General features: G+C 45.7%; 2 protein-coding genes across 6 annotated transcripts; both read left to right on the top strand.

The window, feature by feature from the left end:
* The first annotated feature begins 179 nt into the window (after window positions 1–179).
* Window positions 180–3895, top strand: anxa3a (annexin A3a). Of its 4 annotated transcripts, none has more exons than XM_011615349.2 (13): window positions 180–222; window positions 898–995; window positions 1079–1166; window positions 1450–1544; window positions 1662–1775; window positions 1865–1955; window positions 2032–2111; window positions 2239–2295; window positions 2367–2460; window positions 2530–2625; window positions 2722–2780; window positions 2849–2971; window positions 3715–3895. In XM_011615349.2, exons 2-13 carry the CDS (start codon window positions 981–983, stop codon window positions 3772–3774), a joined length of 972 nt encoding a protein of 323 aa, XP_011613651.2. In that variant the 5' UTR covers window positions 180–222; window positions 898–980; the 3' UTR covers window positions 3775–3895. The 4 variants fall into 4 exon arrangements, with proteins under 4 accessions (XP_011613651.2, XP_029685226.1, XP_029685225.1 ...); XM_029829366.1 differs by lacking the exon at window positions 180–222 and adding an exon at window positions 432–502; XM_029829365.1 differs by lacking the exon at window positions 180–222 and having other exon boundaries at window positions 880–995.
* A 1473-nt stretch (window positions 3896–5368) lies between these two features.
* bmp2k (BMP2 inducible kinase) lies at window positions 5369–27033 on the top strand. 2 transcript variants are annotated; one of them, XM_029829112.1, is made up of 17 exons: window positions 5369–6344; window positions 13901–14019; window positions 14419–14524; window positions 14733–14875; window positions 15712–15833; window positions 16300–16381; window positions 17947–18079; window positions 18640–18743; window positions 18821–18900; window positions 19041–19186; window positions 19279–19466; window positions 19556–19732; window positions 19769–19786; window positions 20732–20910; window positions 20989–21131; window positions 21219–21332; window positions 25115–27033. In XM_029829112.1, the coding sequence occupies exons 1-17, from the start codon at window positions 6194–6196 to the stop codon at window positions 26506–26508; spliced, it is 3399 nt and encodes a 1132-aa protein (XP_029684972.1). In that variant the 5' UTR covers window positions 5369–6193; the 3' UTR covers window positions 26509–27033. The 2 variants fall into 2 exon arrangements, with proteins under 2 accessions (XP_029684972.1, XP_011613649.2); XM_011615347.2 differs by having other exon boundaries at window positions 19556–19786.
* Window positions 27034–27275: the final 242 nt, after the last annotated feature.

Raw genomic sequence — 27275 nt, 5'->3', positions numbered from 1 at the left:
AGAAGTTACATAAAGCAGCATTTAACAACTTGTTAACAAAATAATGTTTATAACACACATCATTGCTTTTCAGCACCTGATTAAATTTGAAAAAGCCTATTTAACTGACACCTGATATTTATGAGTCATCCATGAAGGCAGCACGTACCTGAGAGTGGGCGTGGTCAACTGACGGATCCAAAGGTGCGGCGGAACTCGTTTCCGGATTAAGTGAAACTTCAGGTGAGACTTTCTGGAATTTCTTACATTTTGTTTACTCTTATTTTCTTTTGTTATTTAAAACGGAAATCAAAGGATTCCACTAGTCTTTTAATGTTAAAGTCATTTCTTCATTGTTGTAGATGTAGATTGTGTCAGAATTCAGCACCAATATTAGAATAAACCTTTTCTTTGACAGAGACTCGTGAAGTATTTACTCGGCTGAACAAACATGAGTACTGCAGGGCGGATGCATGGAAGATCAATCATTTAAAGAAAACTACAAAAAGAAAAAAAACCACTGGTGTAGTTAATATAATGTTAATATTTACAGAACTTTAAGAAACTGAAATTATATTTGATTTGAGGACGTGTAATAATATGTATAACTGCTTAATAAGTGACAATTATGGGGCCTTTCTGACTGGCTGCACGGCTCTGTGGACCTGTTATAACGCTTATTGTCAGATATCAGCTATAATATACACCCTATTTTATAGTAAATACGATTCAGAACACAGGAAGCTGTGTCCTTATCATTGTTTAACAATGCGACATTTGTCTTAAAGTAATATATACAAATAACTAGAGGGTATGGAATCTTTAGGAATATACACTAAGGCTCTGTAATGTGACACACTGCTCAATGCTACTAACCAGAAGTTACAGTATAGATTATGTGTGTGTGTGTGTCAACAGGTGACTCCTTTTCAATATTGGCAAGAAGTCTTTGGCAAGAAGTCTTTGGCTTTTATTCTGCAGGGGAACTTTCTGTTGTCGTCATGGCATCTTTATGGGTGAGATAAGTGTTTCTGTTTTACATCTCTGATTACAACAACTGCAGAAGCGCAGACTGATGGTTCCATGTCATCCTGACTAGACTGGAGAAAGAGGAACCATCAAGCCCAAAGCAAACTTTGATGCTAAAGAGGACGCCGTGGCCCTGAGGAAGGCCCTGGAAGGACTCGGTACTGATCTATGTTAGGGTGTTTGCTCAATGCCGTCGGGCGTTTGATGTGTGTCAATAGGTTTCACCTCAACAGCCGGTTTTCAGGACTGTAGAATTTACAAAAAAAATCTGCTGGTATAATGTCTCACCACTAGATGTCACCAAATCCACCACAGCAGGTCTTTAATTAAGTATTTCATAAAAGAGTTTTTAATTTTGTCGTTTAGCCCATTCTTACTGACTGCTGGTTTATTTGGGATTTACTTCAGTCTCATATCCTATCACAATCTGTCTGATTGCAGGCACCAAAGAGAAGGTTCTGATTGAAATTCTGACAACCAGGAGCAGCTCTCAGAGGCAGCTTATCTGTGCAGCCTATCAAGAAGCCACCAGCAGAGTGAGACAAGAGGGTTCCTGATTATTTTCCAGCTGTTTCGTCCAAATCTGGGCACAGGTGTGGTTTGTGTCCACCAGCTTCCGTTTGAACAACTTTGCTGTGTTCCTGTGGCTGCAGACTCTACTGGAGGACATAAAAGGGGACACCCATGGAAGCTTTGAAGCGCTGCTGGTGGCTCTGATCACCCCCCCTGCGTTGTTTGACTGCCATGAAGTGATGCGGGCCATGAAGGTCAGTGTTTGGATAGAGATGTTGTCGCTCTTAACCTTGTAGTTCAGAATGACTACTCATTTTGGTGGACGCCCCATGTGCTGTTGCAGGGACCTGGGACAAACGAAGACATTTTGATTGAAATCTTTGCCTCCAGATCAAACGCGCAAATCTCAGCGCTAAACGAAGCCTATTCACAAGGTGAACTGCGGACAAAAGTATTTGCAAACTGTTTATTTGTAGTCTGAATTCACTTTCCTGCATGCTTCTGCCACAGAGAAGGAGAAGAAGTTGACCTCTGACCTGAAGAAGGAACTCTCCGGAGACTTTTCCAAAGCTCTGCTCCTCCTCGCTGAGGTCTGTAAGAGACTGATGTTTCCATCACATCTGCTCTGTGACACAAATCCAGAGCAGAAAACTGGTTACAGACCTCAGGAATGTTGCAAAATAAATGAACCTGACAGGATTTTCCTGGTTCTATAAGGGCAAACGGGAGGAGAGCACCGCAGTAGATCAGGGGAAGGCAAAAGAAGACGCTAAGGTGCAGAATGAGCATCAGGAAGCCTTTCTTTTTATGGCTGAGCACATTTTGAGTCTCCGTTTTTCCCTTAGACCCTTTACAATGCCGGTGAGAAGAAATGGGGCACCGATGAAAGGAAATTCATAGACATCCTCTGCAACAGGAGCATCGCTCAGCTCAAACAAAGTAGGTCGTGGTGAACAAACTGCTGCCGGTGTGGATCCACTCTGACCAGGGTTCTCTCTTTATGGGCAGCTCTGGTGGAGTACACAAGCATCAGTGGGAAAACTCTGCAGCAGAGCATTGAAAGTGAGATGTCGGGGGAGCTGGAGCGGCTGCTGCTCGCCATCGGTGAGTCAGAACATACCAGACAGGCCAAGAAGGTGCAACCAAAACTGGAAAAACTGAAGAGAAATGTGATATTTTACCTGCGCTCCCCTTTTTCAGTGAAATGTGTGAACAGTGTCCCTGCCTTCTTTGCAGAGCTCCTGTATAAGAGCATGAAGGTGAATGTGCAGCTTTTTAGGGCTTCAGTGTTTAAAGTGAAGTTAAAACGTGCACGTGATGTTTTCAGGGCTGCGGAACCGACGAGTCGACTCTGACCAGAATCATGGTGAGTCGGTCTGAGGTTGACCTGCTGGACATCAGAGCGGAGTATAAGAAGCTTTATGAGTCCTCTCTGTACTCCGCCATCAAGGTGAGGAGGCCTTTGAAAAAGACCTACAACTCTGTGCTGCCATTTCCTTGGTTCTAATCACAGTTTATAAGGTGGATCCTGACTAACTGATTGGAATGAAACTGCTTTGTTCACATTGGTAATATGAAACTAGATTTGGACTTTGGGGTCAGTCACCTCTGATGTTCACTGCAAAGCTGCTGCTGCTGCTCCACAAGCTTTTCTCACTCACCTTAAAGAGCTTTTTATAATAAAATGGAATTTTACAATCTTTTTAAATATAAAACCTGAATTGTGCAGAAATATTTTTCACATTTCTGTGCGATTTGAAGCTTAAATGATAGGTTTTTTCATATGTGGAAAACATGAAGATGAGTGAGAACTAGTGGGACAGATGTGCTGGTTGCTGTCTTCTAATCTGGTGTAATCTCTACTGGGGGTGATGGGAAATCTTTTCTCCTGGTTTGTGTTGCTGTCTCCTCCAGTCAGAGCTGGGGGGCGACTACAGGGGGTGCGTGATGGCCATCTGTGGAGGAGACGACTGACTAAATCAGGACAGAGGAGAAACCCACCATCCCCTTCAGCCGCACCCGTCAGCCTTCTGTCATTTCCACTCTGCTCCTGAAATCTCATCTACAAAACTAACCAACAGTCTGTAGTTAATCTCAGAATTTCTGTCAGGAAAAGACCCTTAAAAAGTAACTCACTTTATTTTAAACATGAAAATATTGAAATTTTTAATCAGAATTTTTGTTTTTTTCCAGTCTGATTGCAGTGGGGATTATAAAAAGACACTTCTAAAGATCTGTGGAGACAAGGATTAATCTGTACACCAGCGTGCTCGTTATCACGCTTCATCAGTCAGTTTATCTCCACAAATCTCTTTAATGAAAGATTTTCTAATTTATTACAGAGATAGTATAATAAACTAGTGTGTGAACTCAATCCTTTGGTAAAATTCCAGTTTTTTTCTGTCATGGATTCAAATGAATAAACTACAAAAATGTTGCAGCCAACAACAAAAATTAACATTTAAAAAAATGTTTATTTCTTAAATTTATTTACATTTGGTCAAAATCATTTTAATAGTTTTGCTATTTTTTTTTTTTTTTTTTAACCTTATGACTTATGAAGTGGCGATTAAAGATTCTTAGTTTCCCACTAATTATGTCAATTTTTGTAAGAATGGTGTTGTACTTAAGCCCCGCCAACAGGAGGCAGCATAGATGTGTTCCTTTCCTGTTATTTTTCAATTTTATTTTTCACTCCAGACTTAAATGCTCTACTATGGTGTTTCCATTTTGTTAAGTTTGTTAGCCACAAAAACATCCCCTAAAGGACATCTGATACATTTTTAGTCACGAATAGACTCTGAGCAGATCAATAAACAAAATAAGTGAGCAGTTCAACTGAGCTGCAGCGCACTGGGGTTTTTAGACTAATATTTTAACCTGTCGTGAGCTGCTTTACTAATTAGTGACAAAATAATCTTAATATTTAACAAAAGCCTTAAAAAAGGATGATGTAGAAAGTGGCCACTTCCTCAAAATTTGGAGGCTCCTTTACTTTTTGAAGCTAAAGACTAAACTACTGACTAATTGCTCATTAAGTGTCTAATTGTGACGAGGCCAGTCGGACCCTCCAGCAGGCCTGCTGGACAGGAAAGGCTGGGATGTGTGAATCGCTTCTACAGCCAGCGGTACCACCTGCGCGCGCACCCACCACACGCACACGCATCCAGACAAGCAATAAGCATGTCAGAGAGGAGAGGTCCCCCTGCAGGAGCAGGATGTACCCAGGATGCGGGGGGGTTTACGCACAGTCATGTGATCCTGCTCTTATGTAATCACCAGTGCAGCCACGTGCAGCTCCTGACCCAAATAAGATAATAGGGACCAATTACCCATAAAAAATAGGAATTTTGCCATTTACCAACGCTACTTTTTTGGCGACAATGCAAAAGAGAACAGTACGCGTTCATTTTTAAAGACTTTTCTGAGGTGAATTCAATGTTTCGGTTAAAAACCCCGGAGCAGCTGTCAGAGCACTTCCTCTCTGGCCGCATCTGCTGACAACAGTTGTTCTGCACGGGACAAAAACCAAAGGGGAAAAAAAGCAAAAAGGAAACAAACCCCTGAATAAATATATACATGCTAACTCGTGGCAGCCCGCTGCCCCCAGGACTACATCACTAAAAAGTTACCGTGTAAAACAATGTTAATATTTGTACACGGTGTACTGTGTAAAAACGATTCATAAAACTGTTAACGTTGCTGGAAAAAAGTCAAGCTAGAATTTCTCTAAACCAAGCCGGAAGACATTTCAAGCGCCCATTCATTTATTTTAATCGTTTTGTCACTCATGGGCTTCCATACTATTCATATCTCCACCAATCAGAATAAGAGGATGGGCGGAGTCACGTCAGGCTAGGTTGTCACGCTCTTTGGGTAAATAACAACCACCCACTTGTTTTATAGCTAATATTGTTCAGTCACGAGAAGTTAGTGACGCTCCACAAAAATGACACTGAGGTGAGTGGAGATGAGGCGGGCAAAGCCTTTTTAAACGACTTCGTTTGAGTGGTTTTCTGTGGAGAAATAGAGGCAGACTCGGGTGAGGTTCGGGCTCGCTACTTTGTCAGCCCACCTGCACTCGGGCTTGCTCGTCTTAAAGAGGAACCGCTGTGGCGGCTAGCAAATAAAAATCGCTAGCAGCTAACTACCGAGCTAACCAGCCTCGAGTGAAGCGAGCCAGCCGCCGTGTGTGACGCTGACAACGAGAAAGCTGCATTCGGCGGTCCGATAAGTTGGACATATTCCTCGGAGGGGTTCGTAGTCTCCGGACCAGGCGTTATCAACGCCACTGCCAGCTAACGTGTGATTCTCTACTGCCTTTCTGTCCACGGAGGGTTGTGACAGTAGAAGCTATTATCCGCTGCCACCAACTAGAATGATGTTCCCCTCGATTAATCGACTTGTGACAGTTCTCGGTCATTTGTGAGTGGATGTTGACACGGGTACGAATAGTCGAACAACGACGGGGCGCCACCATCCACTGACTGGCTTCCATGTTTTACCCGTCAGCCAGTAGTCCCTCCAGAATCACCAGATGCGGGACACGCAGAAGAACCGATTCCAGATAAGTAGATAGGATACATCGGACACCACTAAGCTACTCTACAGATCGTGGTTAATGTTCCACTGAACGAAGACTGCTTTTGGCGGCAGAAAAAAAGGCGAAACGATGAAGAAGTTTTCCAGAATGCCGAAGTCCGAGAGCGGCGGGCTCGGAGGTGTGTCCGGGTCCGGGTCCAGCTCTGGGGTCAGCAGCTACTTCGGGAAAGTGTTCGCGGTCGGACGGTATCAAGTCACCGTGGAAGAGCTCGTCGCAGAGGGTATGTATGTTCATGTGAGCATAAAACCAAAGTCTTGGAGTCGTTTTTGGTGCACGAAGGCCATTAAATGTTCCGGGACACACCCGTCAGCCCCCATTTAGACAGTAACTCAGACAATGAAGCAACTGGTCCAGCTTTGATCCATTCATGGGTCGGTAATTAGTTTTAGTTGCTAAGAGAAACCCCTCCACCCAAGAATGTCTCCTAATTTTCCATTAAATACTGCAAAGGTGATTGGAATATCTTCTTGTTGCTTGATAAACTTTGAAAAGTAGGAGATAATGCTGGCAGCATATAGCAAAGAGCTGTGGTTTACACCCAGTTTCACTGGGGGGTGGGGGGGTTGCCTCCAGGATAAGAAGGGTCCTAACCTCCTGTGTCAACAATGTGGCACGTAACAGAAAACTGTGCTCGATTCCTTCATGGAAGTAATAGTTGTCCTCCCGCAGGTATGAGATTAGATGGAGTAATGATGAAACTTCCTGGTTAAAAGGGCATTAAGCAACATAAAGGGTGGGTTGTGAAATATCCGTCTCATCACTGCCTCTCCTCTTCATAGATGCTGCAGTTTCCTTTTAAATGTAAAAAAAAAAAATCCTTTCTAGCTTGACAAAGCAGCAGGTTTGGAAGATATTTACCTGCGAGCCTTCAGAGAGGGAGAACACGAGGAAACCCAGGTTTCACGCTGACGGGTGACTTTAAAGAAAGCATTCCTGGCACCGTTTCATCGTAGGTTTTCACCAGCACAATGTGTCACTAATACATTGAGCTGTAAAGAACTTTACTGGTCTCTTTGAGGATTGATGATGGCTTCTGTCGGATAGTTCTGACATATTGCGCATACAAATCAACTAAATGATTATTGAAAATCTGTCTCCTTGGGAAAATGTTCACACCAAGGTCAGCTAAAGAATATAAACTTGGAAAACTGAAATTGGCAGCATTTCACCGTAACCTTCAAATGAAATATAAAGTGAAAATACCTGAAATAAATTTTGCTAATGACTAAAATATTTTCGAGTAATCTGAACTGAAAATGCACAGTCGACTTGATTGTCTTCAAAGGTCAAATGACGATATCATTAGATTTCTCAAACTATAACGAGCGGCCGGTCACGAGTTTGTGTTGTTGTCTTAAAGTCATGTGATGTGGCTGCAGTTGGTGTTCGGAGCAGAAGCACAAGGTTGTGGTGACCGTTGCTCGTCGTTCGGGTGAGAACCAGCCGTCTGCTGTATTGTTCCGGCTGTAACCATGCCCTTCACTGACGCGCTCCGCCGTTAAAAACAGACGCTCAACCAACAAGCGTGCCTCAGGCTGCTGTTAAAGTTCATCTGTCAGGTGTAAGCAAAGCAAACGGCCATCTTCCAGACTTATTCTTGATTCCCCATCGGTGACGCAATAGGTTTAACAGAGATGCTTAATAAGGCGTGTAATGATCTGATGACCTGGTGGGTTTATCCTTGTGTCCACACAAATGAGTTATTGTCTGTCAGACAGGTAGAAACACAGACGCGTGTGCTGGTCGTTGCTTTTGTCCCGTTACTGTTCAGTCTGCACACGAGCGCAGGTTTGAGATATGAGAGGTTTGACACGCATCTCAAAGGCTTAGCATGTCTTATCATCTTCTCTCACTTGTGTTGCTGCTGTAACAAACATGACCCCATTCAAACCAAACAAAGGCTTAAATCTACTTTGCTCGGAGAAAATTGGAAACGTGGGATTGGGCCGAGGAAACCGCAGTTTAAATGATGTTCAGATCAGTGTGAAGTGTTACATTACTGCAAAAATATGATTGTCTTGGTTTCAACGCTCTGCCGAGTCGCTCTGTTCCTACTCTGAGCTGGATTATTATCATTTCCCCTCACTCGTTAGGATCTGTGGTTTCTCTGCAGCTCTATCTTTGCTCCTGTCACCGAGAGGAACACAAAAAAATGACACATCAGAACAGGATACGTCCTGTCATGCAGTACTTCTGCTTTCTTTAAATTTAAACCCTATCTGTGTTTGGCCACAACTGTCATATATATATAACCATTGCTGTTCTATTAATATTAAACCCAATAACCAAAGCAAGGAATATATTGTGGAATTAAATTGAAAATTAAAATCTTAGTGATGTGGATTTATCTCATCCCTGGAGCCATATTTTCTGATCAGTATCAGTGGCTCAGGATCGTAGCAAATGGTCTGAACAAGCCTGAGACCAGCCGTGTAATGATGGTGGAACATGCAGAGGAAAGGAGTCGAGACTATTAAACACCATCCAGTTTTAGCTGTGTTTCAGTGAAGGATTACACCCGCCCAGCACTGCCATCTTCAAGGTTATAAAGGAGGATGTGATGTGAAGGTCATATTCATATTGAGATTGCCAGAAAGTGAGCGTAACACGCATATACATGCACTCTGTGCAGTGATGAACCTGTCGGTGCACAGTCCTGTTATTACAGACCTTTTGTATTCAATTTCTGGGTTATACTTTGGAAAATTAAACGCATTTTAAAAACCAGCCCCACTCATTATCAGTTAATGACCCCCTCCAGCAGGGCCTGCTGTCACCTTATCACACGTAGCGGCCCTCCTGTCATTTCTTTTTCACAGCGCACATCTGTCGTGTGGCTGCTGTTCCTGCAGGTAAAAGGTAAACACTTCATGTTTACATGCCAGTTAGTCCTTGTAAAACACCAGTTTTTCCCCTCTTAAAGAGGAAGACTTGGGCTCAGTGCGCCTGGGTTTTTCTTTTTCCTCACAATATAGAAAATGAACTAAACTATAGGATGTGTGCATCAGAGCAAAAGGCTCCTGGTTCTGAATAATGGCATAGAGGTGCGGATTATTGGCAATGAAAAATGTGATGGCTTTTCTGATTTGCTTCCTCCAGGGCCATTGTCGATGATACTAATCGGTTACAAAACTATATATGCATCCGTATTGAGCAACCTTCATTTCCCCATGTATTAAGGCACCATTTTGCTGTAATTTGAGTTGCCTTCGGCGTCATATGTTGAGATGAGTAAAGCTCAGCAGAAGGCTGACTGCTCCTTTGAGGACCAGCATGCACTCTGGAGTCACACGTCAGTCACAGCACATAGAAAAGCTTCTTTTTTCTAAACATGCTGACTACACAACTTCCTCACTCGAGCAAATGTTTCCCCTGCAGTTCATAATAAGGCAAAGTTCCGATTTTGCACATGACCAGGACAAGCTGCTGCTTTCACTCTGCACGCGCGTGTTATCACTCTTAAACTGACACCGATTTTGATACCACTTCTGCAGCAGGCATTCCTTCAAGTTTGAGTTTAGTCTGTACAGCTTGATTTCTCATGGCACTGCAGACAGGAACACTGTTTAATTCTGTTTTTTTGTGACCCATTTCCCTGTTTGCTGGAAAGAATGAAGAGAATGCATCTCATCAACATTATTATAACACGCTCCCGCTGATGAATAGGCACTTTGTGTTCTTTTGTGTTTCTTATTCTAGCACTGTAAATCAAATGCTGGTACGGTGCAGCACTTGGTCGTGCGATTGCTGGTTGCTGCCTTTGTGCTGGCTCATTCACGCCTTCTCTGTGCCCCTCTGTTACCGTCCGGTCCTCCTTTTGAAACCGCAGATGAATGATTTTCACAAGAGTATCACCTAAAAGGAGGGAGGCAAACAGTTTTCTGTCAAAAACCAGGCAGCCGTTAGCCTTTGTGCATGTTTGCCAGCACACAGATTTGACTCCCCCTCGCAATCGGCCTGGCTGTCATTTGGTTTCACTTTTTGACAGCTTTCTGCTGTAAGGCCACTGTTGAGTTTAGATGTATGAGCGCTGACGTGAAAGCCTAAACCAGAATAATTAAAAAATAAAAAAAGCTGCCAAACACAAATTTCCTTTTATGGCCTGGCTATTATAAATGGTTCACACACTCGAACCCGTCTTTGAAAGTGTTTTATGTCGTGCACCTGAGTCACGGTGCAAATTAGATGGCGTGCAGATAAGAAGGTGAGGGGAGCTGTGGCCCGAGTCAGCAGTTGTCACTAGGCTCCAGATTTGGTTCTCTGCTGAGTTCTATAGGTTCCGGGTGCCGCGTAACCAAATCGCTCACCCGGAGATTAGAACAACTGCCCAGCTAAAGCTCTCAGCTGCTCCGTCCCTCCCCCTGACGGGACATATCTTTCATATTTTATTCATGTTAACTCCACTATCTCACTGTTCACTTTGGGGGTTCATTTGTCAGAAAGGAGAGGTCTGACCTGCAGCTACCATGATTATCTCCTCACCCTGCCAACCTGACACCGCCTGAACAACTTTCAGACTTGTCTTTGTGTCAACGGTGCTGAGAGATGATAAAGCTGTGTATTAAATCTAAATCGGTCGTTGGTTCGCCGCTTCAGTGTAGGGAAAAAGACCTTTAAAAGGTCCAGGAAATGTGAGATGGTGGTGTTGTGTTCTTTCAGAGAAAATTTCGGAGTGCAGAATTTCACAGCTGCATGCTGAAAACCAGAACTTTTCTATTTTTGCGCTGACAAATCATGCCAGTAGTACTTTTCAAAGTGTCATTATAGTGACGATAGAAGGACCAAAGAAGTGTTAAATGACACTGGTCTCAAAGTGGGTTACAAGGACAGATTTGAGTATTGCTGCTTGAACTGGGACTGAATTATTCATTTCAATCTAATCTAAAGTAGGTTGTGGGCTGACATGATCAGCAAATCGCACAGATTCTAATTAGTTCTGCAGCGTGGAACTGGTACAGGAAGACGTAGCGGTATATGAAAAGACGCCAGATTGTTCTGCTTTTCTCATGTGACGGTCAGAAAACAAACTTTTGTCCACCCGCCGCCGGCCCTTGTTGACCAAATGGAAATGTGCTGAGCGAAGCTGAATTTGTTGGCTCTGCTTTGTGCAGAAGCAGCAGCATTATCAACCATGTTGATAATGGGGCCGTGATGCATCAGGGGACGGAACCCCAGTTAGAACACGAGTGACGCCATCACAGCGGCGTCGCCCATTATCTCGTGGAACGGCCAGCAGTCACCGGGGTTTTCCAGCTATCTGCTGTCAGGCTGCAGATGTTGCCCTAATGCTAACCCATGGAAAGTTCTACATTAGACACAATTTATTTTGAATTAATAATTCCTGTCCTGCGGAAAGATGACGATCATTTAATAACTACAAAACCATCCTTACCATTTAATATGTTGGCTAATGCTAACTGAAGCAAGATGAGAGCTATGTTTAAAGTGCAAACATGGGACACACTTAAGCCCTAAGCTAGTGTGAAGACTTGTAAAGCCTTAAGATGGTCTGAAGTGCCTCTCTTGTAAAAGCAGCTCCACTGCTGAGGGAATGAAACTTCAATCTTGGTAGTTTTTAAAGAAGCTGAAATGGAGAGCAGTCTGTTTTCATAGATGACATCATCCCTTATGAGAAGAACATCTGCAGATGGACGGTATCATCTCTGGAGCCACTGTCATCTGTGGCCCAAGGCTGTGGATCTTCTCTCAGGTCTGTTTCAGTGCTGTTTGCACTGCATGCAACAGTGATATCAGAGTCCCCGGTGACAACTTCCAGTAACCACAGTTACAGTTAGTGGGGGGGGGGGGTGTCTTGCAGTTATCACCGTTCAGCACCGTTTTGCTGTGATATCAACATCTGAATAAAGGATTTACTCTTTGCTCCACCGATGCAGATATACGTAGTTGGTGTTTAGCTGCTCTGAACAGCAGTTTGATGCATTAGCTCCAGGAAAAACGCCAGAATTGACTGTTTTCCAACCTTTAAAAATAAATATTTGAATGTGCCGTTCAAACACTTTTTGTTCAAGGTCAATATCAGACACTCTGTTGTTGTAATTCTATGCTTTTGACTCTTTCATTGCCAGTTTGTATCAATCAATTACACTCTAATGTTGTTTTTGTCCAAGTCTCTGGTAATATGATGGTTTTTGCAGTGTCATTGTATTGTGGTTGGTGTTTCTGCTAATCCTATTAGCCCATCATCGGTTGAATTCTGTCTCCTTGACGCTGAGGGAACTGTTGTTTCCTTCTGGGCTCACAGCTCTTCTAAAACAAATGGTTCCACTGAGGGCCACTCAGGGGAACAACACCCTCTATAACTTCCACTTCCGTGGCTGGCGTAGACGTGAGAGGCAGCTGGAGCCACAGCATGAGGATTCAGTGAGAATATGGTGCCGGGGCCCCTCCAGCGTCCCTGAACTGAGGGGGAGGACTGGAGTAGTGTTAGAACGGTAACTGAGAGCTGACAGCTGTCTGATTATCTCCATGATTCCGTCAAGTTGTTGAAATATTGTCTGTGGACAATACTGGTAGCAAACCCCCATCTGAGTCAGAGGTAGACTGGTTATCCAGTCCAGGTGTAGATATCTTTATAATCATGTAACCAGAGCAGCTCTTCTAATGCAGGTGATCCCTCTTATCCCACACTTCCAGCTCATCATGACCAAGTCTTCCTGGAGACTTGGGGTTAGGGTGTCCAGTTGGTTTTGCCCCTTTATCATGTAACAGCCTCGTTAGTTAATGCTTTTTGCTTTAATAAATCCAGAGGGGTGCACACAGGAATCTCGTCTCCCTTAAAATTCATCTTTGCTTCTTGCATACCTTCTTCCATACAGTAGATCTTTAACAAGAATAAATAAATAAATACCTCCTGCTCTTAAGTCTCTGGGGGGGACCTCTTCATTCATTCATGCTGCTTCATCACAGAAAATGAATTAAAGTCTGGGCTGCAGCCTGGAAAGACCATTATGTCAACCTAAGTGCACAGGACAAAATAAGGTAAATCAATACATACAAAGACGGGAGGGTGAAACATTTTGACTCGTGCACTTTGGAGGAGTATCTGTTGTATCTGTCAACCGTTGTTGAAATGCAAGAAAAACTGCCTTTGATCCATATCTGAAGCTCATATATTTATGTCCATGACAAATACAGATGTACTTTGTTACCCTTATTTTGATTCCTTAGAGGTGCCACAGAAATGTGATTCTCTCCAGATTTAATGTCTCTCTAATGGCTCCAGCGCCTGTGTCGGCTGTTTGCCGAGACGCAGACCGGCCTGATTAGACTGAAGGATGGTTAAATTCAATATGCTTCAACTAGATAGAAAATAGATAGAAATATTCTAAATGGGTTTTGCATTCACGCTCTGCTTCCTTTCTCCTCCCATCTTGCTTATACCTAACTAATACCTGCTGAGACCAAATGGACCAACCAGGCCAGGGGACCATCCCACCACCGTCATTCATGCATACTAGGCAGTAACAACAGATAACGGCAGCCAGCTGAAACTCCCAGTTGCTCCCAGCGCTCTATATTCACCCCACAAGCATAGTTCCTTCATTGACTCCAAGCTTGAGTAACTGAACACAGTTTCAGAGAAACATCCCAAAAAAATCACCGTAAACCTTAAAGAACCCATCTGTTTTCCGAATTGTTCCTTATAGAGATCCATGTAGGTTGCATCTACTTTTCAGTCTCAAGACGCTAATTTACATGCAGTATAAGAAAACAAGCATAAAAATTTAGAATGTGTTTTTTTTTCTTGTTTTCCAGGAGGTTTTTCGGTGGTGTTCCTGGCTCGCACACACAGCGGAGTGCGCTGTGCTTTGAAGAGGATGTACGTCAACAACGTGCCAGACTTAAACATCTACAAAAGAGAGATAACCATTATGGTGAGAGGCGCTTCTTTGTCTGTGTATTGGTGCCTTGGTTTCCATTTACACAGATATGGGCGTGGAAGTGTAATTAGGGTTCATTATGAGCTTATTTTTGTTTTGTTGTTCTATTCCGGGGCTGCATGCAGAGATGACCTCTGCCACTGTCACAGTCGTTGTCTTAGGTGTGTCCGTTTCCACAACATGCAGCGGTGTCTCTTTTCAAGCTGCCATCACCGATGATTGAGCCGATAAAGTGATCAGACAGCACAAGAGAAATGCAATTAAACTTTCTGCGCAGTAACAGAAAAACTTTACATTAAATGCATATGTTTGTATTAAATGTAGTGCGCTCATCTGGATTTTCTGGCACTCACGAGTTCCTTTTTTTTTTTTTTTTTTCATCCTGTGATGCAGAAAGAGCTGTCGGGTCATAAAAACATCGTTAACTATCTGGATTCCACCATCAACGTGGTGTCGGACAGCGTGTGGGAGGTCCTGATCCTCATGGAGTACTGTAAAGGTAAAGGTCATCTAAAACTCTGACCTTCATGTTTTAATCTTAGTGATGATTCTTATAAATGGGGATCGTTCATGAATCGACAGTCGCTTAGAGCATCTGGTGGGGGTCACCTGGCAGGTATCTGGGTTAGACAGACATGCTGGTGTCCCAGCCCGGATCCATGACTGGTGTAGAACCCTGAAGCTGACCTTCACCTCTCGCTCTGCAGCAGGTCAGGTGGTGAAGCAGATGAACCAGAGGCTGAACGTGGGCTTCAGTGAGGCCGAGGTCCTCCACATCTTCTGTGACGCGTGTGAGGCCGTGGCCCGCCTGCACCAGTGCAAGACTCCCATCATCCACAGAGACCTCAAGGTGAAGAGGGGCTCATCCTTCTTGTCCCATCATATCTAAACATTTATGACATTTATCCCTTCCACTGAACGTCAGATGTGTCTGGGCCTGAGTGATGGAACTCTACTGTGCTCAGCAGAAGGAAGGACACACCGGATTTACTTCAGTGCTCCTCTGCTTCCTTTCCCGCTCCCCCACTTCCTGCGCCAGATGGGTTTCTTATTGTTAGTTATCCACCATCTTTCCCTCTTTCTGCTCCTTTTCCCCACGCAGGCCATGACAATTGGTGCTTTCTGAAATTCCTCGCTTAACTTGACTTTTGCAGGAGGTTTTCAGAGATCCTCCCATTCCGCTGATGTTTGGGGGCTGGCGGTTCCCACCGTGACTGAATCCTCCTCTGTGCCCTGTCAGTGGGCCGCTGTACTGCGTCCAGTTGGACAGGGCTTTAAACAGTGCAGTCCCTTCTGCTCCACAGTTCTGTCCTCTGTTTCCCGTCTGCATCTATCTGTCCAGCCTACACAGCTTACATAACATTGAAGGGACACAAAAGACCACAAAGGCCCAGTCACGCATTGCCAGGGGAAGTGAGAGTGCAAAAAACGCCCCTTAACCCTGAGCTGTCAACAGCATTGAGACACTTTTTGGTGCTTCCATTAGCTCAGTTTTCCTTGTGCACTTGGTATAATTTTCCCTGTTGTTCCTCACACACTCCTCCTCCTTATTTTCTTCCTTGGGCCGTTGAATCTGAACTGTGCCGAAACATTCTCTTCCTGTTTGTTTTTTAACACCTTTCTGATTTCCTTTCTTGTTTCGTGACACTAAGAGATCTAAATTGAGTCCGACTCCTCTGTTGGCAGGTTGAAAACATCCTGCTGAATGACCAGGGAAATTATGTGCTGTGCGACTTCGGCAGTGCCACTCACAAGATCTTGGTACCACATAAAGACGGAGTGACTGCTGTGGAAGATGAAATCAAAAAGTAAGTAGCTTTTCTGTCACTGGGTTAGGGTTAGAGCTAACCCTAACCCTGCTGCTCTGTTCCGTATTATTACCTCAGCCTTGTGTACACTGTGTATTTGTCCAATCAGAGCAGCAGATTAACTTTTCACATGTTTATTGCTGCTATTAAGGGATGTTGATGGTGGAAGGTGTGGCTCTTATCAGCAGTGTGTGAAACCGGCTTTAACGCTGACCAACGCTGCTTCTTGATATTTGTTTGACACGTAATTAATTGACCTGATTTTTCTTTTAAACAAATGACTGATTGCGCAATGTTAAAGGCCACAAAAAGAGTGCGGCCTTCATTTCTTAAATAACACTCAGTTGAAGCTAAAGAAGTTCTGTTTGGTTCCTGCTCCAGGTGAAGTTAAAAAATAATGTTTGTGGTACATTCTGATATGAACTTTGTCCTGTCAGTCTTTACCAGTGCACCTTTCACATCGTAGGTACACAACCCTCTCCTATCGTGCACCAGAGATGATTAACCTGTATGCAGGGAAAGCCATCACCACTAAGGCTGATATATGGGTAAGATCTGTGTGTGTGTGTATGGGTGTTTGTGGGGTGTAATAACCTGTGGAGCTGGTTTGTCCTGGTACTATTCTCAGCGCCACCTGCCCTGACTGGTTGCCCTTCTTGTTTCTGTTGATCTTTCTCCGTCCCCTGCTTTGCCTCGGGCAGCCAGATGATCAACCCCTCCTCTTCCTCCACCTTTCTTCTGTTTTCTAAGTCACAGGCCAATTTGACAGCAGATATTGGCCCAGGCTTACAACATCGATACGCTAATATAAAATTTGACGCTCTGTGATCTTGATTCATGCTGCTACAAAATCAGTGCTGAGGTAAATAATGATATATGTGTGACCGATGAGGAAGGAACCGAAAACAGGCCTCTGGTTGAAGGAAGGCAGCAAAATCGGAACTGGGCTACATCCTGTGGACTACCACCTACATTCTTGCTTCCTGTTCTATGTTTAGTCACTTGTTTTTGTGTGGTGCCCAATGCACAGCTGTCATATAGATTAAGTTAAAATGTCCATCTGCATGTCGGGGTAGTCTGGAGGTTGGGGAAAAAACTACATGCCGTAATTTCTGGACTACAGAGCGCACCTGCTGGCGATTGCTTTTGCCTTCCGTCTGATTTGTCCAGCGGAAACACCGCGGCCGCCTGCTCTCTGTGTGTTGACCCAGTCTTCCAGAACGTTTTCATGCTTGGTCCACCTGCGATGTTTACGTCTAAAAGCTTTTGTCGTCCTTTTGCTTTGGATCAGTTCTTTATGCCGCCGTCTCCACCTTCTCGCCATTGATTACCGTAATGTACGCCAAGATTACGCGCGTCGGCTCAATTTCCTTCTTCAACCGCCAGAGTGATCGCCTTTAACTTAAAAGCCGCATCATATGCTTTTCTTCTAGTATTTTCTTTGTTGATGAGGGTTAGTAAAAATGACTGATTCACAATATTTGTGATAGTGCGCCACGAAAAAACCCATAAATAAGCCGCACCGTAGAATAAGCCACAGTGTTTAAAGTGTAGATAAAAAAGTAGCGGCTTATAGTCTGGGAATTACGGTAACTTAGGGTTGTATTCTCTTCAAGGTGCTGCTGGTTTTTGGACAGTCTTGACTCGATTCCTCCTTTTTTAAGCCTGTGACATCAGCTACATGAGATGTTTGTGTAGAGAAAATGATAACTGTGTTGTTAGCATCAGTGCTTCATTTCCAAAAATGGAGCGTGTTTGCCATGTAAAGTGGATGTATAAATACATCTATTTTTTATGGTTACAATGTTTACAAAACATGCCAAAGCCATGACAGAGCGCATAGCTGCCAGGACACGCGGTGCCACGGCACAGCAGTTATTCAAATATCACCTGTGGGTGTCCTGCTCTGTTCTGTGTAAGTCACACTCATGTCCCGGTAATGGTAACGGTGGGTATCCTCCAGCCCGTCGGTGTTCAGGCCAACCACAGGACCAACTGTTCTGTTTTACTGTAAAATTTAGAAACTTGCAGCGCCAGTTATGGGAGAAATGGCATTTTTCCCATGTTAACTTGGTTCATGCGTTCTTCTGTTTTTTTTCTGTTTTCTCCACAGGCACTTGGATGCTTGTTGTACAAGCTGTGTTTCTTCACACTTCCATTTGGGGAGAGTCAAGTTGCCATATGTGATGGAACCTTTATCGTTCCAGATAATTCCAAATTCTCCTTCAAGTTGCACTCTTTGATCAGTAAGTTTGCGCTTGAAAAGTTTTGATACCATAATATGAGTTCTGTAATGGACATTTATGTTTGAAAATCTTGGCAGCTATTTGGATAGTAACCTGACAAATTGAGCTATTAATTGTTGCTCTGTCACTGCTTTTACCACATTCTTTTCATTTTCTATTTTACTGTAATTGAACTGTGTAAAATTAGTTAATGAGCCGGTTCAACTGGCCGCTGTGCAGAGTTTGAAAATGCAAACAGTGAGGGCTTCACATGGGAACTAATCTTATTAATATTTAATTTGTAGCCTATTATGTGCTCTAATTTGTAGCCCCAGGCTTGTTTTAGTGTTACACAGACAGGATAACTTCTGTGTTTGTCCTGTTTTTACTTTTTACTGTTTTGCTTTTACACCACTTAAGCATGTAAGAACTCGTCACGGCCGATCCGTCATGGCAGCCTTGTTTGCTTTTGATGTTATTTCGCTTTCTTAATGCGTTGTAATGGACCAACATCGCCACCTAGTGGGCAAAGAAATGAGCTGCCCTGTGTCCAACATTCATGACCTGTGTGGACTTTCCAGGATACATGCTCGAACCAGACCAAGAGAAGAGACCAGACATTTACCAAGTGTCCTACTTTGCCTTCAAATTAGCTGGAAAAGATTGTCCAGTGCCAAATCTCCTTGTAAGTCACAAACACGAGGCAGTTCTAGTTTTTCGATGATACGCTCGGTAACACTGTTCTCCTGCTCGTTCCTCCAGAAATCCCCCATCCCCACGTCGCTCCCAGAACCTCTAACAGCCAGTGAGGTGGCTGCCAAGAAAAGCATGACAAAAGCCAGGTATTCATGAATTTAATATAATCTGTGAAAGGTTCCATAAGATGAAGTATAAAAAGCAATATAATGTATTTTCTGGAATTCCTTAGATATCGATACTGATAACTGAAACATGGATCATAGCTTCATCATCTCATTTCTAGAATAACGGATTCAGTGGGGCCGACTGAAACCTCAATAGCTCCCAGACAGAGGCCAAAAGCAGCCAACACTAACGTCCTGCCCCTCACCACCGTCACTCCCGTCAAGATGACTGTGCCTTCAGCGCCTGTCAGCAATGGCCAGAAAGGTTTGTGCTACCTTTTCTCTTCCTTTTAACAGCTGGGGTGTTCATACGTTAGGATAAAACCACCTTTCCGCTAACTTGATGTGTGCCGTCAGCTCCCACTCCTGCCCCGGGGCAGACATCCGCGCAGCCTCCGCCGAGCAGTCAGCAACACCGAGTCCTGCAGCAGCTACAACCAGGTGACCTGCGCCTGCAACAGCTGCAGCAGCAGCAGCATCACCACCACCAACAACAGGCGGTGCAGCAACAGCATATCAGCGCACAGCATCTCCAGTACCTCCAGGTACACCCACTACTCTGACTCTAACAACTTTTCTCGCATTTATTCGAGTCGTGATTTTATTTTTTCTACGCGTGTACATCCTTTTCCAGTACCAACAGGCTGTGCAGCAGTCCCTTCAGCTTCAGCAGCAGCAGCAGGCCCTCCTGCTCCAACAACAGCAGCAGCAGATGATGATGCAGCCAATGTACCAGCAGCAGGTCGCCCAGGCTCAAGCCCAGGCTCAAGCCCAGGCTCAAGCCCAGGCTCAAGCCCAGGCTCAAGCCCAGGCCCAGGCTCAAGCCCAGGCCCAGGCTCAAGCCCAGGCCCAGTATGCTGCCATGGTGAGTCCTGTTATTGTCAGAGGTCAGGGCCTGTTGCCAAAAGTGCCAGGATGACTTCTATTGACATCCAGTCTGATTCAGTTCTTCAGGACGGCTTTTTCAATCAGAAGCCTGACAGAAGTTCAGAGCAGGAGAATCTATCCAAAAGTGGAATAAATAGTTTGAGCAAATGACAGTGAAACACATGGAGACACAGCATGAAACAACACAGAGGAACATTTCATTTAATGTCAGGATGCCCTGAAACTGCTCTCTCTGTTCCCAGCACTGGCAGCCAGTCCTCTTCAGTCAGGAAGCATCGCACTGGTGCCAAGCACCATTGGAAGCAGACGCTTAAACTTCCTACTGATTATGTCCAAATATTCCAACAACTACTATTTACGCAGCCACAGAATCAAACACACAAACACAGGTCCTCCAAACGCGCACTGTCAGGGCGGCGCAATTTTTAGTCTGTTTCCCGACGAGCGCGTACCATCTGTTTTATTTCAGAGGCAATCTGGTCTGAGCGGAGCCACGAGGGGATGGAACAGAGGGTGAAATCAAGCAGTTTCTGCCACGTTGCTGCCCGACATATGAAGCATTTCACATGCAGGAGAGGAAAACACCTCTGAATACACGTCCCCTGAGACACTCGCTGTGAAAGACCTGCTTCCTGTAGCAGAGCAGCCACGTGGCAATGGCTCGGTGCTATTTTACGTAAAGAGTCATGATTTAAAAAAAAAAAAAAAGCTGTTTTTTAAGGACATCTGCATTTGTTGGTTATACCTAGTTTTAAGTCAACTTTCATTCCCTCATTCCTCCCCTTCCTCCACGTGTTCCCAGCTTTTCAAATCCAGAACTGGTTTCTAACATTACATCTTGTTGCCACCATTGTTCACCGTAAAATGGAAGGTCCGTCCCTCATTCCCTCCCCCTCTTCTCCCCCTCTTCCTCCCCTGACAGCTGCAGTACCAACCGGCTTTTGTCCAGCAGCAGCAGCAGCAGCATCTTCCCTACATTTCCTCCCCTCTTGAGTTCCAGATTCCGCTGGGTTCCTATAATGCCACTACGCCCCCTGCAGGGGCTGGACCAGGTCAGCTGGGGGGGCCCTCACCTGTGGATTCCTCATATGCAAATGCGAGGTAACCTCCTAAAAGACGTGCATTAAAATAGAAGCAGGCAAAGGTCGGCTAACTCCTGCTCACCTTTCCCCGCGGCAGGAACCCTCTGCTCGCTCCAGATGGGGTCACATCTCCAGCCAACCCCCCTGACATGTCAGGCTGGAACCCGTTTGGGGAGGACAACTTCTCCAAGCTGACGGAGGAGGAGCTACTCGACCGCGAGTTTGACCTGCTCAGAGCCAGCAAGTGTCCCTTTCGCTGATCCTCAGTTGCGTCGTGGATTTTATAAACCTGCTTAATTGTATTTACTTCTTTTTTTTTAAACACAGAAAAGCCAGAGGAGAGAAGGACCAGTGTGGACAAGGACCAGTCACAGCCCACTGCCACCAAGCCCCTCCCACCAGAGGACTTGTTTGGTTCAGTCCCCTTCGTGGCCAGCGCAGGCAAGTCTTAGAGGAGTCTCTACCATGAGGACCCAACACTGTGGAGCCGCCCGTCCCTCCCTCCTCCATCCCTTCACCCCCTCTGTCCAGCTTCTCTGCCAACCCCCCCCCCCCCACAGATCCCCCAGTAAAAATGATGTGAAATGATGAGTGAGAGTATTAGTCAGCTGGTCAGTCTCGTGAGACAATGTCAAGCCTTTACTGGAAACAGTTCAAACCAGTCTGTCAAAACTAGATCCACTTGAGCCAGAGGACGCGCGTGACTCTGGCTGAAGTGGCGTTACGTCCCCTTCGAGGTCGGACGAGTCGGTTCCAGATCTGTGGGGGCCTCAGTGATGCAATCTTGATTTCGGTCCTTTCTTGAGCGAGACAAAACTTGCTGTGTAACATACGTTTGTGGTACTAATCAGGGCTGAGTGGTGTCAGTGCTGCCCCCTACAGTCATGCTGCAGCTTTACACAGGCTCGTCCAGTCAAAGGTCACTCAAAAGGCTGCGAATGGCTGAAAACATCACTCAGCCCTGTCATCAGACATGTCGGTGGGAAATGACGACACTTGAACTTCTTGAGTTGTGGCTCTCGGCCGCTCGTTTACATGAAATCCTGTCTTTTCTGTTTGAGACATCCTCACCTCGACTGGTGTCACCACCCGGTTCCGCTCTTGTCCGGCTCCACTAACCATCAGGACGGTTGTTAAATCATCGTCTGTGTGACTTTGTGTGTGTGTGTGTATGTGACCTTGTCGGCAGCAATAAGCTTATGAGCCTTTGCGCTCTTCCTGCTTCTTTAATATTGGTGAGCAGTTTAGAGTAACTGAACATTGACGCCTAAAAGGTGGTTTTCTAGAGGAGAAGATCCACTTTCATCTCCAGTCGTTACAAAAGCTGCATTGGTGCAACGTCTTCTGGCTACAGACATAGAGTAGAACCCGACTAATGCAATATTACCCTCTAAGCACTTGAATGTAGATGTGGAAATACTTTAAAGATGCCAATCGGATGATTTTTGAACCAAAAGGTCAAATTAACCAACTTTTTTGGGGGGAGTTGGAAAGAAACACAAGTGTAACCATTTGTTTTAGTCTGCTTCAGCTTCCATCACTTGTCGCTTGGCTTCATTTACAGTTTCCATCCTGATTCAGACCCAGTCTTGTCAGACCGAGCCCAGTCAGAGTTGCTGTAACGGATGGTCCTTGATTATCCGGCCTCCGATGAGCCCGTTGAGCTCCCGGGTCACTGAGGTTGTGACTGCGGCTCCGCCTCCGGCTCCGCTCCGCTCTGCTCTCGCCCTCAGTTGTTAAAAAAAAATCCTCGTTAGACTTGAACCTACGTGTTCACTTTTTCCATCTCGACCCAAGTGCCTTTTATTTCCTGCAGCATCCCCATATTTAATCTCAGATGTTTATTCTCATGTTCTTTAAATGCAGCTGAGATTTTATAGTTTGCAGTGAAAATTAGTATTAAATGTTTTTAGATGGGCAGGACCTGCCTGAGGGCGGCACGGTCCCTGAAACAGGTTTTCTTAATAATCCATACAATCCTAAAGGGCTGTATGACGGGATCCTCCCTCTGCTGCCGTTATTCCGCCTCACGGCAGCGAGTGGGAGCGGCTCGCCCTCGATCCATCCTGTTTTAGAACAAACATGTTACCTGATCTGAAGGTAAGTTTGTTTATTGGTGCCATTTTTATGTCTCCGCATACATCACCGCCTGCTTTATTCATTTATTTTTTTTAAATTTAACGTCTGCTTTACCTCCTGATCGTTGCTCCATTTCAGCGAGACAGCCATATTCAGAAACATCTTGTTCATGTGTACTGGTGGATAGTTACAACACGTCCCATCAGAGCCAAAAACAAATCAAAGTAAAGGGACCAGAGCCATTATCTGCACTTTTGTTTCCTTTTTATGTTTTTCAGTTCAGCAAAATGTGAAATATCATCCAGGAATGATCCAAATAGTTAGAGGGCGTGTTGGTTTTTATGTTTTCTGTGTTTTCGCTTCTTTTTCGGGGTCTCAAGATTTACGTCGGGTCCTGGGGACTTCTGATTGGAGCGCTTTGACACGTGCGCGTTGTCAACAGCAAACTCAGAGGGTTAAATTGTCTTTTTACATTTTGTTTTTGCAGCAGACTGTAAAAGATCCTGTATGATTCTGTGTGAATGTATTTCTTTCTAGAATGTTACTGATAAATAAAAGGAAACATTCAAATCAATGTTCACGTTGGTTCCTTTTTTATAGCTAAGAGTGTAGCCCGTCCACCATTACACCCTATGCAAGATGTTCCTGGTAACATGGCTGTCTTTGAGAAGGTCCAACGATCACCGCGTGTCGCAATCACAAGACGTTACTCAATCAAAAGGTGTCACTCAAAACGGAAGCAGCTTTACTCGAAGCTGCTGTTTTGTTCACGTAGCAGCAGATTTATGTAACTGCTGCTCCGCCGTCAGCTCAGCTCAGGACCAACCTCTCTTCCTCAGAGGCTCTCTTGATTCTCCACAGCTAATTTCCTGATAAATCTGCTTCTGGATGCAGAAAAAAAACGTTTTGTTCTTCAGCAAACACCAAAAGTTCTGAAGGTTAATGCTTCTATTTAAGTGACATCATTCTGCATCCTCACCACTAGGTGGTGCTAAGTAGAAACAACTGCTGTTTTCAAAACATTTAATGCACCGTATTTTTAAAAAAATCAAATTTTAAATGGTAATAGTGGGATAACTTGAACATTCGGTAACAAATTCAGTTTGTAAATGATAATGAGCAAAAATCAATTTCTTTTTTTTGTTTAACTCTCCACTTATTGACCCAAATGGGAAAGGCTAAAAGAAAAAAGTTTAGTTTTCTGGGATTAAAGTGTGAATCAGATGAGTAACTTGTTAATAAGCAGACAGGTTTTTGTTGCGCTGTCTGGTTTTGGACGGCTGTTCTGAGCTGCCGCCTGCTGTCACGACTCTCCGGCAGATTTTTCTGGTCCGTCAGAAGTGAGAAGCGTCACGTGTCTGTTTCTGCGTCTTCATCTTAAAGAGAAGGCTGTAATCCTTCTGCCTTTACCCTCCGAAATGGAACAAGTCTGCGCGTCAGATGGTCTCCTCGGCTCTCCTTCTGAGGAGAACAACGGCCACACCGCAGCCTCTCTGTCGCTCAGGTCTGGTTCCGTTTGTCAGAAATCCGTTTTTGGCCAATTCCGATCGTTCCTGTTAAAACCGGAGCGTTTTCCGCTTTGGTGCTCACCGCAGGGGGTCCGTTCTCCTCTTCCTCTAATAGGAACAATAAAATTGGCTCATCTTGAATGCTGCAGTTTGTTTTAAATACATTTGGAGAACATCCACTTGCTAATTGGGCTCATTTCTGGGTTATGCAAATCTCTTGAAAACAAATTTACACCGGCAGCGAAGTTTCCAGCAGATGCCCAAACGTGCGTGAGGAGCCGAGCAGGACAAAGCTTTGTTTGTGATTGAAGGCTTAAATCTCCTCACGGGAGATTTGAAGTTAAAAGTGGCGCCGATATTAACCGGCCGGCCGTTTCATTTCTGCTAAGCCCACTCTTATTGCCGGGTCTGAAGAGGAAAGTCGGAGCAGCTTTCAGGCCATATTGAAGCCTCCGGTTTCGTCTTAGCTCTTCCTTCTGCTTCAATCTTGGACAAACTGTTGGGATTTGCATTTTGCGGATTTCCCGGGCCTGAGCGGAGTGATCCAGATTTGAGACTCAAAGAAACATGTCCCAGAAAGGGAGACTTCGAAAATAAAATGCTGCTTCTTGACTTGTGCGTTTGTTGCTTCTGCAGGTGCTGATCTGCTCAGATCTGGGCAAACGAGGGAGGAACTCGCCGTGCAACCAGAGATTCACCTCAAGGAGCAGAAGCCAAGCAGGAAGAGCAACTGCAGACCGGGCGAGGAGTCAGACAGCGACTTCGAGTCCGATCCGCCTTCGCCGAAGAGCAGCGAGGACGAGGAGCCGGAGGAGGAAGAAGGCCTGAACAGCGAGCATGGCGAGGACACCGAGCCGGAGAACATCGGACAGAGGCCCCTCCTGATGGACTCTGAGGAGGAGGGGGAGGAGGACGAAGACAAGCACAGCTCAGACTCGGACTGTGACCCCAGCAGGGTCAGAAGCCGCCCCAAGAAACCTGCCGCCATTAAAGCGGCTCCAGCTGCCGCCACCGGGGGGAGCCCTCACAGAGATCCTGGCACGACTCTGATCACCCCCCCAAACTCGCCCAGCAGAGCCAGAAGCGAGGACGACGTGGATGCTTTCGGCGCGGTCCCGTTCCTGGGCGGGGGCGGGGGCGCGCCCACCGGGCCTCTGGAATGCTCGGACATCTTTGCAAAAGCGCCGTTTCGCCAGGTCAGCCAGGAGCAGAAGACGGTGGACGAGTTTGACGTCTTCACCAAGGCGCCGTTCAACCGGAACCTCTCCAAACCGAGCAAGAGCACCGGCGACGTTCCCATGGGCCAAACGCCGCCGGTATCTCCAGACGGCATCGACATTTTCGGCTTCTCCCCCTTCGACGCCGGCACCACCGCCCCGCCCCCTTCCACCTCCAGAAGCGCCGAAGACATCTTCCGAACGGCGCTGGAGGAGGCGAGCAGCCCTCAGCAGCAGCGGCTGAAGCAGCGCAGCCTCCAGAAACTCTCATCGCGCCAGAGAAAAACCAAGCAGGAGGCCGCCGCCGGCGCCAGCAATGGAAAACGCCACCACGGCACGCCGACCGGAGGCCGGAAGACAAACAAGCCAACTTACCGCACGCCCGAGCGCGTCCGGAGGCACAAGAAGGTCGGCCGGCGAGACTCTCAGAGCAGCAACGAGTTCCTGAACACGTCTGACTCCAAAGAGAACATCAGCGTGGACATCACCATGGCCGAAGGCAAAGACAGAGGAGCTCCTCTTCCGGGGGACGAGGCCCACGTCGACGCCTTTGGAGCCAGGCCGTTCCATCCTCAGGACGGCGGCCGGCACGGACAGTACCAAGGTCTCGCCGACGGCAAGGGCGATGCGGCCAATGGGAAGTCCTGGGCGGCGCCTTTGCACAGCGCTCTCGGGGAGATGGATGACTTCGGGGCGGTGCCCTTCACGGACATGGTCGTCCAGGGCGGGCAGCAGCCGCCGCCGCCGCCGCAGCCCGCTCAGCCGGGGGAGCTCGACCCTTTCGGAGCGGCGCCTTTCCCCTTCAAACAGTGACTCTTCCCTGCCGCCGCCAGCTTGTGCACGCGTGCTGAGAAGCCTTTGATGCTGCATCTTACCGCCTGTAAGACGTCACCCTGGGAAAATTGGAAAACCGCGCTGTGATCATGAGCTTTACGCCTACGGCCTGCCTTCGGAACTTCACCGCTCCGTTCTTTCTCAGCACCACGAAGCCTTACCCAAGCTGTCCGCCTCGCAGCGAGTACCTCAAGATCCTCCACAGGCGGCGCTGCTCACCTAGGACGCCCTTGGGATTTGACCTTAACCACTTTTTTTTTGTTGTTTTTATTTTTTAAGACCGTCTCTATGCATAATCTCACAGCAGCCTCCGAGCAGCCAGATGTGCATTTTTTTTTATCTACAGGATTGGTCGTGGGGGCCGGGCTGGGATCGGGGCTCTTAACCCTTTTAGGTTTTTGCAGCAAACTTCTGAAATGCTGTTTTTATTTTGTATCACATGCCAGCCCTCCACCTTCTGTTAGGAGTACTGAGAAAATAAAACATAAAGCCACATTAGCGTTAGTTTGTGTTTGGGATTATAATTCATGCTCGAGAATGGGGGCACTGGTCGAGCGCCTTCGACCGGATTAGAGCTATAAAAGGCTTTGATGTGACATCTTTGTTCTCGATTGCTATAAAAACCTGATTTCTCCCACATTAGTGTAGAATGTTGCTGAATCCTCGAAGGCATCAGGGATCATTTTTCGAGTGCAATGCTGCAAACAACCAATGATTAAGTCTTCTAGTAAACCAGTTAACACTGG

This window comes from Takifugu rubripes, chromosome 21, assembly GCF_901000725.2.
Source record: "Takifugu rubripes chromosome 21, fTakRub1.2, whole genome shotgun sequence".
NCBI classification, from domain to species: Eukaryota; Metazoa; Chordata; class Actinopteri; order Tetraodontiformes; family Tetraodontidae; genus Takifugu; species Takifugu rubripes.
Note: the sequence above shows the minus strand (reverse complement) of the source record. Positions and strands in the feature narration are given on the sequence as shown.

Bases quoted from the DNA above. Each gene is read 5' to 3' on its own strand.
- bmp2k (XM_011615347.2), top strand. From the start codon at position 6,194: ATGAAGAAGTTTTCCAGAATGCCGAAGTCCGAGAGCGGCGGGCTCGGA. The intron at 18,901-19,040 runs GTATTCATGAAT...TCTCATTTCTAG, and splicing joins AAAAGCATGACAAAAGCCAG to AATAACGGATTCAGTGGGGC. The intron at 21,132-21,218 runs GCAAGTGTCCCT...TTTTAAACACAG, and splicing joins GTTTGACCTGCTCAGAGCCA to AAAAGCCAGAGGAGAGAAGG.
- anxa3a (XM_011615349.2), top strand. The intron at 2,461-2,529 runs GTAGGTCGTGGT...CTTTATGGGCAG, and splicing joins CATCGCTCAGCTCAAACAAA to CTCTGGTGGAGTACACAAGC. The intron at 2,972-3,714 runs GTGAGGAGGCCT...GTTTTTTTCCAG, and splicing joins CTCTGTACTCCGCCATCAAG to TCTGATTGCAGTGGGGATTA.